The sequence below is a fragment of the Trachurus japonicus genome, chromosome 10 (genome assembly GCF_045865225.1).
Source record: "Trachurus japonicus isolate A0001 chromosome 10, Traja_1.0".
Lineage (NCBI taxonomy): Eukaryota > Metazoa > Chordata > Actinopteri > Carangiformes > Carangidae > Trachurus > Trachurus japonicus.
In genome coordinates this window covers 17,019,727-17,038,516 of record NC_140916.1, presented here as the reverse complement: position 1 = coordinate 17,038,516, position 18,790 = coordinate 17,019,727, and the positions used below count along the sequence as shown (strand labels likewise).

Sequence of the window (18,790 nt, the reverse complement as noted above, 5' to 3'; positions counted from 1 at the left end):
ATAGTTTATATTACCGGTATTTGGCAAGATTTTATGATGCTTGGTTAATGTGACTATTAACACCTCAGTGAGTCCAATACAAATGTCCTATAATTAAGACTCATCTGGTCTTATCATAGCAGGGCTCGTGCAGTCTCTCACACACATAGGCTACACACAGTTCCCCAACTACCACACGCCCCCGCACGCATACAACAACTTCAGTTTCCCTGTTACTCGTCCTCCCCCTCCTCTCTCCTCTCCTCTCCTCTCCTCCCCACCCCACTCCCCGTCCCTTTAAATGTTCCAGCCCGCAGGAGGAGTGTCAGAGTCGGGGCAGTCTTTGACCGAGGTCACGTTGAACCTCACAGGTGCCCACGCTGCGATGAGACCGACACTTCTGCTGCTGCTGCTGCTCTGCTGCTCCGCCGGGGCAGCAGAGCCGTCTGCCCCCGCTGTTAGAAATTATTATATAGCAGCTGTAGAGATCGGCTGGGACTACATCTACGACGATGCTGACTCCGACCAATGGTGATTCATTATTTGTTTATTTTACTAACTCATTCTTAGAAGTGTCTGCCTTTATAATTCCTGTAAAAAAATAAAAAAAAAAGTAAGTGTTAAACGTTTTCAAAGCTGCTACTGTTAAGGGAATTAAAACAGTGGGTTTGCTTCTAAGAGGTATAGGCCTAAACTTGGCTATTTTAAGGGGTGACACTTATTAAGTGTGTCTTGGTTGTTTTCTTCTAATTTGATTCGGTATAGTTTCACTAACATCTTGTTTTTTTGTTTTGTTTTTCAGGAGGAGTTCCAAAGATATTCCTCAAAAATACATCAAGGCAGTTTACAGGGAGTACACAAATTCCACATTTACTGTCCCCAAACCGAGACCAGCATGGACAGGTAGATCTCCTCCAGTGATGTTTGATGTTTGTTATGACAGGCCTTTTTTTTCCCAAAGCAACCAGTCTTTCTAAATACACAAAACCACATCTTTTAATTCCCACCCATCTATAATCAGAGTAACTCTTAAACCACTTTTATATCCTCTAAAACACATTTCCTTGTCTTAGCCCTTGGGCATATCGGATTTGTGTTTTATTGTATTGTTTAATCCCAAATGTTTCTGCATGTTCTACTGATTTGCAATGTAATATCTGACACTTTCATGATGCTCACTTGAATTCCTCTGTTGTCTTACCTATAGTTTCATTTTTCTTGCACAGTACATTGAAAAGTGCTGCAAAAATTGAGTTAAGCATTATTTTATTTCATGGAAATTGAGTTTTCAGCTCTTTTAAATTCCCAAGTGGTTTTGGAGAGTGGTTGTGTAGACACATCATCTGTTTTCAAACCCAAATAACACAACTTATGAGTTATTAGTACAGTTTCAGAGCACATATCTTTTTCTATTAAAGAAATCTCTGTCCATTGGTTGCAGGTATTCAAGGCCCGGTGATCGTCGCCCAGGCTGGAGACAGGGTGGTGGTCCACTTCAAAAACCTGGCCTCTCAGCCCTTCAGTATCAGTCCTGTGGGGATCACCTACTGGAAACAGTCTGAAGGTAGTGTAAAGTGATTCACAGGGACTGCTGCTGTTCTTTGAACATGATATTTTTAACTTGACGCACTACATCACAAACTGTATGTTAGTCAGCAGCATTCTGTTCTCTGTGGTCAAGCAGTGAGCAAGACCTTGACTCAGCTTTTTGACTCACACTCACTTTTTATGTGAAATCCCTTTTTCATCCTGGATGAGAAAATGGAAAAAAAAAAAAAAACACCAGAATGAATTAAGAGAATTAATGTTTCGCTGTGAATTGGATTCAGGCAACACCTTCAGATATACAGTACACACTCATGTTTTTTGTTTCTAGGCCAAAAGTGAGCACAGAATCAGTTCACTGATAAAGACATGAATGTAGCTCAACATTATGAATGTTTTGATAAAGATACTCAAAGTTAAGTGTAAATGGTGAAGGAATCATCAAGAAAAAAAGGGGGTTACTTGTCAAAAAAGTTCCCTCCTCATTCTTTAGAAATTGCAACAGGCAACGGTTATCATTATCTTGTGTGTGCAGATTCTGTACAGCGTTGTTAGAGCCAAACAGTCGGTCTGCACGGCTCAGGTTTTCTGCATAAAACACATAACAGAAATCTAGTATGGTTAAAATATCTAAATAAAATTAAAACCCCTGATCTGAGTAGCTTTCGAGGATAAATCCCCTCCATGGCAGCCCCTGTATGTCCTAATGCTGCCTTCAGTTCCCATAAACAGCTCACATCTTCCCGTCAGAGGCTTGAGTTTTATGATAATCTCATCATCAAAAGCTGCTTCTGCCATGTCCAGGAATGAGGCTTCACAAAGCAGACTTAATCACATAAACATGAAGCCTAATATTGAGGATGTGTGTGTGTGTGTGTGTGTGTGTGTGTGTGTGTGTGTGTGTGTGTGTGTGTGTGTGTGTGTGTGTGTGTGTGGGCACGTGTCTGATTGAAGTCAGGGTTACACATTAGTAAGATGAGTCAGAGCTTCCTCCTGGATGTGGTTTTCACTTCAGCACAGACTTTTTACTTTACTCCTGAATACAACTTTCTGAAGTAAAACTGCAACTTTAGACATTCCCATATGAAAAACACACCTTTCTTCCATTGTGATGTCATTGATTTGCTGTATTTCTTCTTAAAGATGACCAAATTACATCACTGCGGTGATATTAGTTTTCCTGCCTTCGCCCACCTTTACTGCCGAATAACTCTGGGGAGTCATGCTGTGTCTTTACTTTGCAGGGGCCGGGTATGATGACTCCACGGCCGGTCAGGAGAAGGAGGATGACGCCGTCTATCCGGGTGGATACTATGAGTATGTGTGGGACATCAACCCCAAGGATGGTCCCACGTCCAGTGACCCAGACTGCCTCACCTACTCCTACTCATCCCAGGTGGACACAGTCCGTGATGTCAACTCAGGACTCATCGGCGCCTTGCTCATCTGCAAACCAAGTCAGTATTTAGACGGGATCTGTAGTGGTCTTCTGAGTTAATTTTACTCTTCAACAGCCAGTCCTGTCCAGCCTGTGAAAACTTCCTGGTAGTTCTGGAAAGAGCATGCCAAACTCCTTAAGCATAATGACTTCAGCTTGTACTTCAGCGATAAAAACTTTATTAGAATTCCTGTGGCACAAGATGTGGTTGTAAAATTAAAAAAACTAAACACTGACATTGATTCACCATGGATTGTCAGATGCCTACTGACTGAAGATGAAACTGAGCTTTTGGAAATGTAAGATCCTAAACTAAACTCTGCTGCATTGAATCTGAATCTAAAGCTCTCACCTTTTTATGCCCATTTGTCTCATTTCATCTGTTTGATTCAGAGTTATACAAACATTTTGAACTAGAAAGAAGCTGATAAAAGTGTATCACTTTGCTTGGACCTTGTATAATGTTTCCAGCTGCTGTCAGATCTACATCCATATCACTACGCTCAGACCTTTTCTGAAAAGTGCCATTTAGCTTGATAAGCTTAGCTGTTCTTTCAATCTCAAAATAGCCATATTAGCTTATTGAATAATCTTTGGCTGCACAATGGCATTGCAGTCATGCTCTCACATATTGTTGTTTACACAAAAGATTATTTCTAATACTTGCATTAAATGCATGTTTTCACAGGTGCCTTCACAGATGACAACCTGAGGAAAAATCCAGCGTTTGTGCTGCTGTTTGCTGTGTTTGACGAGACCAAGAGCTGGTTCGGAGAGGTAGGAGAGAGGATGAGCAGAGAGAAGTTCAAGAGGAGCCGAGGCAGGAAGGAATACCACACCATCAATGGATATGTCAACTCCACGTTACCCGGTAATGAACCAGACCGACTGCAGACTGAGAGTCTGTTCCATGAAGTCGTGTTGTAATGTTAAGTGTTGCCCACACCGTGCTCAGTGTATCAGCGGCTAAGTTGTATTTGGTCTGCACAGGAATTTGGCCTCATTTCCGTGTGCGCTCTCTCTCTCTGTTTGTGTGTGTGTGTGTGTGTGTAGGCTTGACAATGTGTCAAGGCCGAAATCATGTGTTTTGGCATATGGTTGGGATGGGAACCGCTCCAGAAATCCACTCCATTCAGTTTCAGGATCACACACTGCAGGTAATTCAGGTTGCCACATACAGTAAACACCAAACCTTAAAATCCAACTTATGGACTAAATCTTAAATACGAAGATTATATATAAAAAAAAAAAAGATTCAGTTAAACAAAATAAAAAATAAATAACCAATGCAATTTGTGTATTATTTTTTATTGGTGCTGTTAATACTTGACAATCAGTGCCTCTTTTTCAAGTTTTGCAGGATTTGTCTTAAACATACTGCATGATATTGTATAAATTACTTGTTTCTGTTAATTTAATTTGCATTTCACAATTAGCAGGTCAGACGATTACAGTACAAAGCAATTTCTGTTTTCTAGTTTTCATTCTTATTATCATGTCCTTTCTCAAGCTGCCTTGACTGAAATTGAATACATTGGCTTTGTTTTTTCAGGTGCTGAACCATCGTAAAGTCACCATGGAGGTGACCCCTATGACCTTCATCACTGCGGAAATGAAACCGTCTACTGTAGGCCGCTTCCTTATCAGTTGTCAGATAAACGCTCACCGCCACGGTAAAGGACAAACATCTGTTGCCATGATAGAAATCATTTTATCATTTTCATCTCTTCAATCTGCATCTTACCTCTGATTCTTGTGCTGTGCTACTGCTGCTCTAACTAGATGGCATGAACGCCATGTTCACGGTGGAGAAGTGCCCCGAACCTGCGCCGGGACCTGACCTGCGCAATGTCAAACACAACACTTACGAGGACTACGACGATGTTAAGAGTTTATTCAATACCATAAGTTTTACGGATTGGAAGCCACAACTTCAAGCGAGATCCAGCAGTGGACAGCGAACCTGGCAGCACTTTATCGCAGCTGAAGAGGTCACCTGGGACTACGCCCCTCATCTCGAACCCACAGCCAGGTAGGAAAGATGGAGGAGGGGAAGGAAGAAGTGGATCGCTTGTTGTTTGATTTAGATTCAAGTAACAGTCTCTTTTTTCTCTCTCGGTTACTTCAGTGTGTTTCGGTCGACGTATTTACCCCCACCCCCTCATCACCTGGACTACAAGTATAAAAAGGTGGTGTATGTAGAATACACCGATGAAACTTTCACAAAGAGGAAAAACCCTGTCAACGATTTGATGGGACCACTTCTGAAAGGAAAAGTCAATGATCAGTTCCATGTGAGTGAGTCATTTATAAAGACAGGATCTGGGAATCTGATTGTTTTGCATGAGAAATACACACACACTTTGTTTGCCTTTCTGTTGATCTTCTATTGATTCGAACTGTGTCTTCAGATCACTTTCAAAAACCTGGCCAGTCATCCTTTCAATATCTACCCCACTGGCCTAACCAAGATCGCTGCACTGCAGGCAACCACGAATGGTAAACTTAAACACAGACCTAACACACCAACCTAAATCAACGCACAAAACTAATGTACTCAGAATTCAAATCAAAAAGATATTTCAACCATCTTAGGTCACTTGTGACATGAAAGAGCAGCATTGTAGCATATAGAATTGCTTGCTATCAAATGAATAGACAATTTTAAGAATTAAAATGAACAAGTTTGTATACATTATCTTTGTGTCCGTTTGTTTTTCACTGCAACACCTCCATCATCAGAACCTGTTCTTCTCTCATCTTGTTGAACAGATGCAGAGAAAGACTTACGCTCCATGGCTGTTCCTCCCAGTGGGACGTTTCGCTATGTTTGGAGATTAACACCAGATGACGGGCCCTTGGAAGGAGACCCCCAGTGTCTGAGCCAGCTGTACCAGAGCACCATCTCACCAGAGAAGGACTTGGCGTCAGGGCTGGTGGGCACCCTGCTCATCTGCAAGTACGAGGCCCTCGACACCAGAGGACGCCTGGTGAGGAACATTTGAATTCAACATAACAAGTTGTATTGTATTGTATTGTATTGTATTGTATTGTATTTTATTTTATTAGCACATGAACGATATACAAAATAGCATATTAAAAAGTGGAACAACAACAAAAAAAAAAACATACAAAGTATACAGTAGATAAAGCAAATGTGCAGGAGAAACCAAAAAAAACCCCTAAGGGCTTGTCAAGTGGTCCATTGTGTGGTGATGTAAAGAAAATATGTGGATTATGCATTGCTCAACTGGGCCAATAGAAAGTGAATTATTTTTTTCTAAAATGAATTTATGCTTGTGCAGTTTTTAAGGTGAATTGGTAAAGTGCGGACCTCTAAATCTAATTGAGAACTGAGAGAAAGTAGACTTGAAAAAAGTGGGATGAAGAGTATTTTTGCTGACCTAGTAACTTAAATGTTGTCTCCACTAATGTAATTTTATATCTTTCTATATCTTTAACTGAATCTCTTGTTCTGTGTAGGTGGGACCAGATAAAGAGTGGAAGTTAATATTTGCTGTATTTGATGAGAACAAAAGTTGGTACTTCAATGAAAACATGCAGAAGTCCACAAAAAAAACCGACACCACCACAGACCCTGAATTCTACAACTCCAATGTCATCTACAGTGAGTTCACCTTGGACTTTAATATGTTTATTAATTATTTACTTCTTCGTAACATTGTCAGTGGAACAATGATCACTTCTAAACACAGTCACATGCAGCGTCTTCCTCTTTCGATAGATAGATACGTTTATTGTCATAGTCATTTCCACAACAACGAAATTAAAAGTGCATCTCCTTTCAGGTGTGAATGGCATCATGTTCAGCGGGCGTCGGTTTGTAATGTGTCAGACCGATGTCACTTTCTGGCACGTGGCCAGTGTGGGAACGCAGAGCGACTTTCTCTCGGTTTACTTCACGGGAAACCTGTTCCAGTATGAAGGCCTCTACAAATCAGTCCTCACCCTCTTCCCAATGACTGGCATGACCATTCCCATGGAGGCTGAGCTGGCAGGTGAGGTCACTAATTCAAGTTTGGGCCATGGAAACCTGTGGCGTTATTGTGTTGTATATACCCAAAGTCCACATTTGTCTTAAGAAAAGCAAATCTCCCTGCACAGCCACAGTTCCTCAGGTGCAGGTGGGTAGCAGGAGTGCGTAAAATCAATAGAAAAAGACGACCACCGCACACTGATAAGACTCTGCTGATATACTTTTCGTCGTCTTTTTCTATTTTCCACATTTGTCTTATTCTATTAACTACAAAAAGCATTATCAGAATGGTTAATCATAAAATGTTCTGGAATAAGATACAACTTTTAGTGGCCTTACATGACAATATACTGTTGATAATTATTTTTTTTGCCTTAAAGGGATAGTTCAACATTTTGGCAAATTGGCCCATTGCCATAATCCCTATAGTCATAGCAGTAGGTTCGTTACCTTTAATTGTCGATGCAAGCTATTTTTAGAACAGCCGAGCCGAGCCGCTGGCTGCTCAGAGCTACGCTACGGAGGCTAATGGGATTTCTTGGTTTCCCTCATCAAACTCATCAAATACACAATTCAACAACTCCAAAACGCTCTGGTGGACAAGTTGTGACCTGCACATTCACCACGCTATGAGATAATAACGGAACGTTACGAGAGTTTTGAGGTAAATGCAGAGACTGCTTGCCGAAAAACTGCCCCCGACGGGAACGCACATCAGCGGTTTTGCATGTATTTACCTCGAAAACAATTCCGTCTCGTAACGTTCCTTTATTATCTCATACAGTAGCGTGGTGAATGTGCAGGTCACAACTTGAACACGAGAGCGTTTTGGAGTTGTTGGATTGTGTATTTGATAAGTTTGGGAGACCAAGAAATCCCATTAGCCTCCGTAGCGTAGGCCACTATGTTCTGATGTCCTATTTCCCAGCAGTGATACACATTAAGGTATTTGGGTATACTACTGGTCGTTCTCCCAGGACCTTGCTGGTGGTTGGGCTTGTGTGAAAAACAATAGCTACGTCATGCTAACTTTGATCCTTTCTCCAAGGTGAGTGGGAGATCAGTGCCTTCGATGGCAGCCTCAAGAGTCGGGGGATGAGCATCCGTTACACTGTTCGTCCTTGCGACAACGGTGACCTGGTTGATCGAGATGGAGTCGAAGACGACATCTCTGACTATATCGATCAGATAGATCTGTCACCGAGGGGCAGAAGACACACAGTCCTGGTTAAGGAGTGCAAGAATGTTACAAATAATAATACTGAAGGGACTGGGGAGGCTGAAGTACAGTCAGTGTGTCAGCTGAAGAGAGTTGCAGTAACATCACTCGGAGGAGAAATCCCACAGGATATACTGGAGGGCATAGAGAGAGAGGAGGAGTTGGCTGCTTCTCAGAGTACAACTGAACCCATAGAAATCCAAGGTGGCAGACAGAAGAGACAGGCGGAGGGAAACTGGACAGATGGACAAATTAGCTCTGGGACAGACATTGGCGGAGAGCCCTTAGAAAACAAGACTGACATCGGCGCAGAGGTGAAGTCTGAGGAGAGGAGTGAAACGAATGGGACCAAAGAGGACATTGAAAAGAGCAACGAGATCTTAGTGGACACTGATCCACTGCTGAAAAAGACGGTGTCAACTGTGGAACCGAGCAATACAGAAAAAATGGATGACAACTTTGTAACACTTGACTACATTCAGTCTGAACCTGATCGACATACAGTGGATATGGACTTGGAGTACAACTACAGTGCTGATGGCAACAATGACACACAGATCGACCTGTCCTTAGAGTATGATGACTACAGTAATCAGGTAATATTTTCCCTGTGTGTCTTATTAATATTATTGTGTACCAGATTGCTGCAACAAACCAAAACTCCTACTCCTCACCTTTAACAATAATCTTTACAGATGAGTGGCACGTCAAATACGTCGGGCTCAGTTTTCGTGGACCCACGCTCTCTGGGCAGGGTCAACCACCACACTTACTACATTGCTGCGGAGGAGATCACCTGGGACTACGGCATCAGAAAACCACATCAGTTCATCAAACCCAAGTATGAATAGTATTCTTTTTTTTCAGCTGTATGCACAGGCCTTTCATATTGTTTGTTAGATAGCTGACACATTGAGAGGTTGAGTTACTTACTAAAGGTAGTGCCAGGAGATGGTTGGATGGTTAGTTTAGCATTAAGACTGCAAGCAGGAGGAAACTGCACTGTTCACTGTTTAAAAAAAAATTATTCATAAATTAAGGCTTTTAAATGTACTGAACTGCAAAGAAGCTATAAGTATGTGTTGCTATGGCTACATCAGAAATGTTAGCATTTCCATTTGCTAATTTACCAGTCTTTAAGAAATGGGAGTACTGTACATCTCACTTCACTCCTTTATTATTGTCCGAGACCTGAAAGCTTGTTGTTTCTATTTCTATCACTTCTATTGTGTTGGGATATACTTTTTTTTTACTTTCTCTATCTCATTTAAAAAGAGAACTAAACCCAAAAACCTGTGCCAATGTTAGCAGGTAGAAGTGGTTACATACTAATGTTAATAAATAAGTAGACTATGGATAATTAAGTGCTACATAGATTGATGAAACGTGGGTCAAGTCTGACAATGCAGAGCTAAGCTTAACAACATGAGACTGAGATATCCTGAAATAATCCCTATCAGATCAGCAGTGTTGACTGAACTCTTCCCTTTAGAGAGGTTCGCCGCGGGATGAGGAAGTTCCTGCCAGAGTATAAGAAGGTGGTGTTCAGAGCCTACACAGGTGAAAACTTCTTAAAGCCTTTGAACAGAGGAGAGCGTGAAGAGCACCTGGGGCTCATGGGACCTTTCATCAGAGCTGAGGTCAACGATCTTGTCACTGTGAGTCATACAGTACTGTATATAACAACTTCTGCTCTCTGCTCAAGATTTTGTTAAAAAAAATCCTACTTTTGAGTGGTGTTTTGATTGGTATCTCTTGGTATCTCCCTGTCTTATTCAAGGTGGTCTTTAAAAACAAGGCCTCCAGGCCTTACTCCTTTCACCTTCATGGAGTCTATGACCGCAGCCAGGGTGCCGGCATGGCCCAAACCCACGCTACCTCTGCTCCACCCGGGGTCCCAGGAGAGCCTGTCGCTCCCAACGAGGCCCGAACCTACAACTGGAGAATAACCAGGAAACAAGGACCAACTGACTCTGAATTCGACTGCAAGACTGGGGCGTATTACTCCACTGTGGACAAGGTCTGTATGGGCCATTGCTATTTCTTTTTAAACATTTACAATTATAAGTGAGACACTAATCACTGCAGCTTTGTTTTTCATTTTAAGAGTGGTTATTATTTAAGTCTGTTTGTAGTTGAGGTCTGTCCCATATTGATTCACAAGCTTCTTTTCAATTATTGAAAAAAAAAAACAACTACTGGCTGTATTTAAATGAAAATGAGAGATCTCATATTTCCTTCTATATTCAGGAGAAGGACCTAAACTCAGGTCTGATCGGTCCTCTGGTCATCTGTAAGCCTGACATCCTCAGGTCTGCACAGAACACACAGCCAGACGTCCAGGAGTTTTCTCTGCTCTTTCACACCTTTGATGAAAATAAAAGCTGGTACATGGAGGAGAATCTGCAACGGCACTGCGCCCCACCATGTCAGGCCAACACCGAAGACCCCTGGTACCACATCAGCAATAAGTTTTCAGGTAGGAGATTGGGTTCATACTAAGTGTCATGTTTTAATTAGCTACTATTTAACTACTCCAGATTTGTTGCATGACACACTTTTTCTATATATCTTCAATAAACACTTGTGGTTTTTCCTTTTTAGCAATTAATGGTTATGTGGCGGAGACACTTCCTGGTCTGTTGGTTGCCCAGCACCAGCGAGTGAGGTGGCACCTGCTGAATGCAGGAAGCGATGGGGAGTACCACGCTGTGCACTTCCACGGTTTGCCCTTCACCATTCATACTGAACAGGAGCACCGTATGGGGGTGTACAATCTCTTCCCTGGTAAATATTATATATATGTTTGAAAACGATTTGTTGCCTCTTCCTGGTTAAGATCTTCCTAAAATTACTCACAGTTTTGTGTATTTTGCTGCTCCCTGTCAACCATTACTTCCTCTGCCCCATCCAGGAGTGTTTGGTACAGTGGAGATGAGACCCCCCACAGTCGGCACATGGCTGGTGGAGTGCACCATAGGAGACTACCAGCTGGCTGGCATGAGAGCTAAACTGCTGGTGTATAATCCACGTAGGTACACAAACATGTCACATATGGGTAGAACATGTTGTTTGTAAGGCAAATAGATTTCTTTTTAGTCATACAAGAGGCTCCGGGAATTAATGTGTCAGTCTGTTCTGCCTGTGAGCAGAGTAAAAGAATCTCACAATGAAGGAATTAAAATAACTCAGTATAGATTTCATTCTCCAGAAGATAAATCCTAATGAAAAAGTGACCCACTGACTATACACTGTAACTTCAAAATTCAATTCAATTCCATCAGCCTCAACTGAACTGAGAATCTGAGGAGCAAACTAACATGTGCTAGTAAGCACACTTTGCAGTATGAGTACTGTAATTTGGTGAGCTACTATGCAAGTGTTTCCATTAGTAATAACTACTTTCTTCTTCAGAATAAGTATTCCTGACATTTCTGACTTGAATGAGAAAGAAACAAAATATTTCAACACTGAGATCTGTATTACATCACAACATATGAAATCTATCAATGGCATTTCCCACACAATGTTTAACTTTCTATTGTAATGAGAAATTCACACATTGCACATGCCATTTCCAGAAATTCGTCATTCTCTACTGTTCAAATGTAGTAAGTCCACAGGAATGGAGATGGGTTTTTTTTTTTTTTTATGATAATTGTGTATACTTGGAAATAAGCTTGGGGTTTTTTTTTCACTGTGACGCAGGGTGTATCTTGCCTCTGGGGATGAAATCGGGAAGGATTGAGGATTCCCAGATCACGGCATCAGATCACATAGGTAACACACTGTTTTTGTAACTTTTTGTAAAGAGTAAACACAACACGAAGACTCTCATTGATGATTATATTTGTGTATCCAGACAACTGGGAGCCCAGGCTGGCAAGGCTGGACCAGTCGGGTTACATCAATGCCTGGATGGGCAGAAACAAGATGTCATGGATTCAGGTTAGACAAGTATTTACACTGCGTTTACTTCAATATGTGGCACTGAATTTAATATATTTTGGCTATATTCTCTTTGAAACATACATGTTTACAACAAAAATATATTAAATGTAAATGTAATGTGTGTTGTGTTAGGTTGACCTCCAGAAGCCCACTCTGCTACATGGTATTCAGACACAGGGAGTGAGATCAAAGCTGAGGGACCACTACATCACGTTCTTCACCGTCTCCTACAGTCTGGACCAGGAAACTTGGACCACTTACAGAGGAAACATCACCAACCCGAACCCTGTATGTATCTCTATGTGATACTGTACCTCAGTGGGATTACGGTTTAATATTTGTCAGTAATAAAATGTTGATTCTTCAGGAAATGAGTTCCTCAGCATTGCAGAGACTGAGCATTGAATACAAATAGTGCAGGGACATACAGTCCCCAGATTACCAGATGAACGGACCATGTGACCACTTATACACACACACATTATATCTCTTATATCTTGAAACGGCTCCAACAATGTGTTTCCTGTGTCAGGAAGATGCAGGCTGCATTCTGTGGAACTCAAAATTCTTAGAAATTCATTCATTCATTCATTCATTCATTCATTCATTCATTCATTCATTCATTCATTCATTCATTATCTACTAGAGCTGATGACTCCATCATTAAAATTCAGTATCCCACACAAATAAGCTTATGATAACCTCACACATAGTTTTGAATTGTTCATTACAAATTCAGTAAACTGTGCATCTTTTGCAGATGCAGCTGTTTGTGACCATGGGATCGTTGGGCAGAGTTCATCATGTTGTTTACTCTTCCTTGTCTCTGGTTTAGGTATTTCGTGGCAACATGGGCAGCTCCAGGGTGAAAACCAACCGCTTTTCTCCCCCATTTGTGGCCCACTACGTCAGGATTCACCCGTTTAACTATGTGCAAAAACCTGCTCTCCGCCTGGAGCTGCTGGGCTGTGACATCAACAGTGAGTTGGACTGTACCAAACAGTGACAGGATTTATGTTAGTTTTCATTTTACATTTTTGGAGAGTGCCGAAAATGACTTTGTGTGTTGTTTGTGTGACCAGGCTGTTCACTCCCTCTCGGGCTTGAGAGGCGTCGAATTAATGACAACAGCCTCAGCGCCTCCTCGTATTATTCAAGTCTGCTGAACAGCTGGGAGCCCAAACTTGCCCGGCTCAATCAGAAAGGGAGAGCCAACGCATGGAGGCCAAAGGTGAGCATAAATACATGAATATATGTAAACCATACATGGACATCCAACTGCTTCACAGGTCGAAGTATCAAAAACAGGTGCTCAGTGGATACGAGGGCACTTGTATTCAGTTTTGTGTTCTCTAAGTCATAACCAAGAAAATCCCAAGGCATTAAAAAGCCTTTAATAAACTGAATGCCTACGCGTTTCATCCTGACACATCAGGATCCAATTGACTTGGATGCTGTTTTTACTGTACAGGATTGTCCGTCGCAAAGGTGACTGACTTTTTTCATTTTTGTGAAAAAGCATTTAATTAATTGGTTGCAATCGGAGTGAGAAGAGGATTTCAAACAATTTTGTAAAAAAAAAAAAAAAAAAATGCTCCAGAATAGCATCCCCAACCTTACCTTTAAAGACTTAAAGACCTTGGGTTTTCTTAGTTGTGATTTAGAGGGCACAAAGTTGAATACAAGTCTCACCATTTTCTTGATTTCAATATAGGGAGAAACTGAACAGTTCCCATGTAGTGAAAAAATGCTTTATACCAGGAAGAAACCTCAAAAGGACCATAAATGGTTTTGTAGCCGGGGAGGTTTTAAATTCTTCATAGTTCCCGTCTGTACCCACACTGCCGCATTTGAAAGTAGCTTCAGGCTTTTCACTGACTTATTGGAACAGCCTGAAAATAAAGAATTTCAGCAGTCAGCCAGTCTAGAGTGACACATGCATGGAGCAAGCTTTTTGAGATGGGATGTTTTGGTTTATTTCTGTCCTAGAGACATTTTTGACACATCTGTCAGAACTTGCCACTTTCTGAAGCACTGGAGGCCAAGGAAATGCCATCTAGAGTAACTATATTAACAAATAATGTATTTCTGAATTATTTAGGAGCGTGTGTGAATTTGATTTAAAAAAAAAAAAAAAAAAGTTGGTCATCCAAGTCTGACGTTTGACTGTAATTGGAAACAGAAAACCTAAGATACCTAAAATGCCTGCATGACAGACAAGAGAAAACAGTTTCAGCTGGTTGTTGATGCTGAGATTTGCAGACACAGAATTTAGATTGTGGTATTTCAGGTCTTAAGGAGAATTTAAGTGAAGCAATTCACTGTTAAAAATAGCCACACTTATTGTTCCCCCTTGTGCATCTCTACATGAGAAACGCAGAGATAGCTCTGCTCTTTGTTTCCTGTGTCACATTGTGTCAAGGACCAACATCATGGATTAGTCGGACTTGTCCCCTCCCTCTAATTCCCCTCTGTCTGTCCTTACATTATTGGGCCTTTCTCTATTTCCTCCTCCTCTCTCGTCTCTAGCTCTGCTTATCGCTTTCACACTTTGCAGCACTGAACTCTAGAGGTGTGATTTGTCCTTCAGTCAAACTGTTGAGCTGTTATTAAAAGTCACACGCCACACAGTATGTAGCACTTATGATTCGTGGACAGGGGTCATACACTTTTGGTCAGCTTTTATCAACATTAGTATAAACAGGAACAAAGCCCTTCTTGTAAATGTGTTCCAGGATACAGATCATAATGGGACCATCTTGATTTACTTTCCCTTGTTTATATTCATGTGAGCGGTTTGACGTTTAAATTTTAAAGTAGAAAAATAAGATGCTTGACTCTCCTCACACTTGGTTTCAGCCCTGACTAATTTTTAATTGTTGGGACGTTTCCTGTAGCCAAGCCACCCCCTCCTTATCTTCCTCAAAATAGAGTGTTTTTGTCGGAAATGATGGATAAAACAATTGGCGTAGAAAAAAAGAGTCTCCACACTACCAGTATGTCTGAGTTTGCCAGATTACATAATAGTAAAACAATGCGCGGCCCAGAAAAACCTAGTTAACAAGTTTCCTAGTCTTCTCAGAGTGATATGGGAGGGGAAGTGATGTGGCGTTCCCTTGCGCCATCTCTGCATCTGTTTCTTTTTCTCCTTTGCTCTGTCTAGTTCGTGCAACAGCTGGCATTAATTTTTCAGTTTCATAAGGTTTTCTCTGTATTTAATAATGCATTACATTTGACTTTTGTTTTTCCTGTCATACTATAATGCACATATGATCATACAGGAGTTTTTTCAGTGACACGAGTCACTGGATTGAAAAAAAATAATGCAGGCTATATACACCTTTCATTTTTACCTTTTGCAATTTAGGTTTTGCAAAATGTGCAAAACAATGTATTCCAACTCCATGGCCTTTGTCATCTTGCGGCTGGAGTGAATCAGTGTTCCTGTTTTGTGACACATTTTGTAACTTGTGTGTTTCATTCTTGTTCATTAACATTTTGCTTTCTAGGGTCTAAAAAACATTTCCTCTGTCCCCACCAGAACAACAACCCCCACGAGTGGCTGCAGGTTGACTTGGGGAATATCAAACGTATCACAGGCGTCATAACCCAAGGAGCAAAATCACTGTTTACCCCAATGATGGTGACAGAGTTCTCCGTCACCGTCAGTCACGATGGACGCTCCTGGAGCAGCGTGTTGGAGGACGACTCCCAGAGGGAACAGGTCGGCCACATGAACATTTGAGCATTTCATCGCTGATATGATCCAGGCTGCTTGAGTAAAAGCTAAATAACTATAGAAGGTCTATAGAAAGACTATGAGAATTGCATTAAGCCTATTTGTTTTTATAGCAATAAATGCTGGTACAATGAATGAAACTAATACAATTTCTAGGTTAAATGTGTAGCATGATGGCTTTGAAAATCCACTTCTGTGGAACTATAATACACAGACCTGCATAAAATATGTATTTTCTATATCTTATCTGCAACCAGTGCCCTTCAGTGTTAATATATTATTCTTCTCTGACTTAACTCCCTTCTTTTCTCTCCATTTTTGTTTATTTCATCCTCAGATCTTCACAGGAAACAACGATCAGGACGAGGAAGCTGTGACAATTTTTGATCCCCCTCTGTTTGGCCGCTACATTCGCATCCACCCGCGCGGCTGGATCAACGACATCGCCCTGCGTCTGGAGGTGCTGGGCTGTGAGACGCAGCAGGTGCTGTGACACCATCATGCAAACTCGGCAAACGGCATTTAGCAGCATTTTCGTAGCAGTGTGTATGTGTATGTGTGAAGTGTCTTAGTTTTATTTTGGAAGTTAACAAGAGATGAGGAATGTTCAATTGTTATGCTGAGCACTTATTAAGTTATATACGTAATAATTATATATTAAGTGTTTGAATTTATATGAGAAAAGCTATTTCTTCTGTTGCCACAACTTTGTTTACATTGTCACCTTCATGCTGGTGTGGTGATTGATTGTTTTACTACTGTTCAGAAGAAAATAAGAATGTTTAAGGTCATGTTAAAATGGATATAATATGTGACTATTTTAAGATATAAATTTTTAAGATAAACAGCTGAGCTACGCAGGATATGCTTTGTGCTAACTGTGCTAACTACGGAGCGAACCTTTTGAATGTAAGCTTGTGTAAATATTTCAGATTCAGAAGAATGTATACAATTTGACTGGTTGTTCTATATCATTTCAGAAAGATTGTATTATTTTTGTGTTGGCTTTATTAGAATTTATATAAACAACAGATTTTAAATTGATTCAGTGGCATTTATTTCTCACTCATGAAGTCTTGCACACAAAAAACAAAAAAAATGTGGATACAATATACAGTATATACAGTTATGTTCATAATAATAGCAGTGTGTTTAAAAAGGTGAGTAAACCTCAAAATTCTTCAAATAAATTGTATTTTAAGGAACACAACTGCATTGGGGACACTGCACATTCTATTTCAAACCAAGAAAATTGGAAAAAGTCATTTAATTTGATAATATTGTACAGAAAGTCAAGAAATATAATGTTCAAAAAAATAGCAGTGTTGACATCTTTTTTTACACGCTTGCTGGTGTGTTTGGGGTCATTGTTTTGTTTGGGGTCATTTCCTCTTCAGTACACGGCAACATGACTACTTCCAGTACTCTGGTGTACTCAGACTGATCCATGATCCCTGGTATGCGATAAATAGGACCAACACCATAGTACGAGAAACATCCCCATATCATGATGCTTGCACCACCATGCTTCACCGTCTTCACTGTGTACTGTGGCTCGAATTCAGTGTTTGCAGGACGTCTGACAAACTGTCTGTGGCCCTTAGACCCAAAAGGAACAATCTTACTCTCATCAGTCCACAAAATATTACGCCATTTCTTTTTAGGCCAGTCAATGTGTTATTTGGCAAATTGTAACCGCTTCATTACATGTATTTTTTTTTAACAATGGGACTTTGCGGGGGCTTCTTGGTGGTAGCTTGGCTTCACATAGACGTTGTCTGATTGTTACAGTACTCACAGGCAATCTTAGATCTTCTTTGATCCTCCTGGAGCTGATCATTGGCTGAGCCTTTGCCATTTTGGTTATTCTCCGATCCATTCGAATAGTCGTTTTTCTTTTTCTTTCTGGCCTTTCTGGTTTTGGCTGCCATTTTAAAGCGTTTGATATCATTTTAGCAGAACAGCCTATCATTTTCTGCACTTCTTTATAGGTTTTCCCCTCTTTTATTAATTTCTTAATCAAAGAATGCTCTTCTTCTTAACAGTGTCTTGAACAACCCATTTTACTCTGTTTTTCAAGGACAAATGCACGGCCAGCATATGCAGCATCAGTTGCCTTGATCCTTGAATAAGGGCCACCTGTTTAACACCTATTTTTTTTTCACATAATCAATGACCTCAATAATTGAACCTGGCACTGCTATTTTTTTGAACACGCCCCTTTCAGTAAATGATTCAGTTTCACAGAATCAGCAGCATGCACGTCATGCCTGTTGGGTCTGTTGGTTTTCTATACCTTTACTAAACCTTCTAGAAAAAGTTGAAAAAAAAAAAGTTGAAATTCTAACAAAATCAGTGATTTATCTTGCAAGTGATGTCGGACTGCTATTATTTTGAACACAACTGTACATGTGTATATGTACATGTATCCACTATTATGAGACGTAATAGTTAAAATTATGCCATCAGCTGGCAGAGAAATATTTTCTCTGCCAGCTGATGGCATAATTTTAACTATTATGTGTTTTTCAAATCTCTCTAAGAAACCAGGTAATATGGTTGGAACATGGTCAGCTTCAAACAATAGCACAAAAGTAAATCCAAAATGTTTCTCGATAGACCTCTTCCTGTTTTGCTCCTTCTTTGCCAGTGCATTATCTCTGTTCTTTCATCTGTCCATTTGACGAACGTCCAAAACGTTCCTGAACTGTTATTTTGACTTATCCACCTCCACTAGCTCCTCCCGGGAGAAACAATGAACAACTTCAGCTCCACCATTGTTCTGTTGCAAGTTAAAATATGCAGCGAGGAAAAACAAGTATGTTTACAGAATAGGATGAAAACCAAGAGGTGACTGGAAGAGTAAGATCAACAAGGTGTGCGTGTGTGTGTGTATGTTCAAGCTGTATATTTTGGGCCTGA

General features: G+C 40.7%; 1 protein-coding gene across 1 annotated transcript; it reads left to right on the top strand.

The window, feature by feature from the left end:
• The first annotated feature begins 173 nt into the window (after positions 1 to 173).
• Positions 174 to 16,908, top strand: f8 (coagulation factor VIII, procoagulant component). The gene is made up of 27 exons (XM_085789681.1): positions 174 to 510; positions 782 to 882; positions 1,421 to 1,543; positions 2,769 to 2,981; positions 3,651 to 3,833; positions 4,016 to 4,119; positions 4,515 to 4,635; positions 4,745 to 4,994; positions 5,091 to 5,256; positions 5,374 to 5,461; positions 5,735 to 5,952; positions 6,446 to 6,590; positions 6,772 to 6,986; positions 8,013 to 8,774; positions 8,874 to 9,019; positions 9,671 to 9,836; positions 9,959 to 10,198; positions 10,429 to 10,657; positions 10,783 to 10,965; positions 11,093 to 11,209; positions 11,887 to 11,958; positions 12,041 to 12,126; positions 12,262 to 12,417; positions 12,965 to 13,109; positions 13,212 to 13,360; positions 15,671 to 15,853; positions 16,206 to 16,908. Exons 1-27 carry the CDS (start codon positions 281 to 283, stop codon positions 16,359 to 16,361), a joined length of 4,947 nt encoding a protein of 1,648 aa, XP_085645807.1. The 5' UTR covers positions 174 to 280; the 3' UTR covers positions 16,362 to 16,908.
• The last annotated feature ends 1,882 nt before the right edge of the window (positions 16,909 to 18,790 follow it).

Excerpts from the sequence above, each read along its gene's own strand:
- f8 (XM_085789681.1), top strand. The coding sequence starts at position 281 with ATGTTCCAGCCCGCAGGAGGAGTGTCAGAGTCGGGGCAGTCTTTGACC. Across the intron at positions 8,775-8,873 it reads ATGATGACTACAGTAATCAG|ATGAGTGGCACGTCAAATAC; the intron begins GTAATATTTTCC and ends TAATCTTTACAG. Across the intron at positions 11,210-11,886 it reads ACTGCTGGTGTATAATCCAC|GGTGTATCTTGCCTCTGGGG; the intron begins GTAGGTACACAA and ends ACTGTGACGCAG.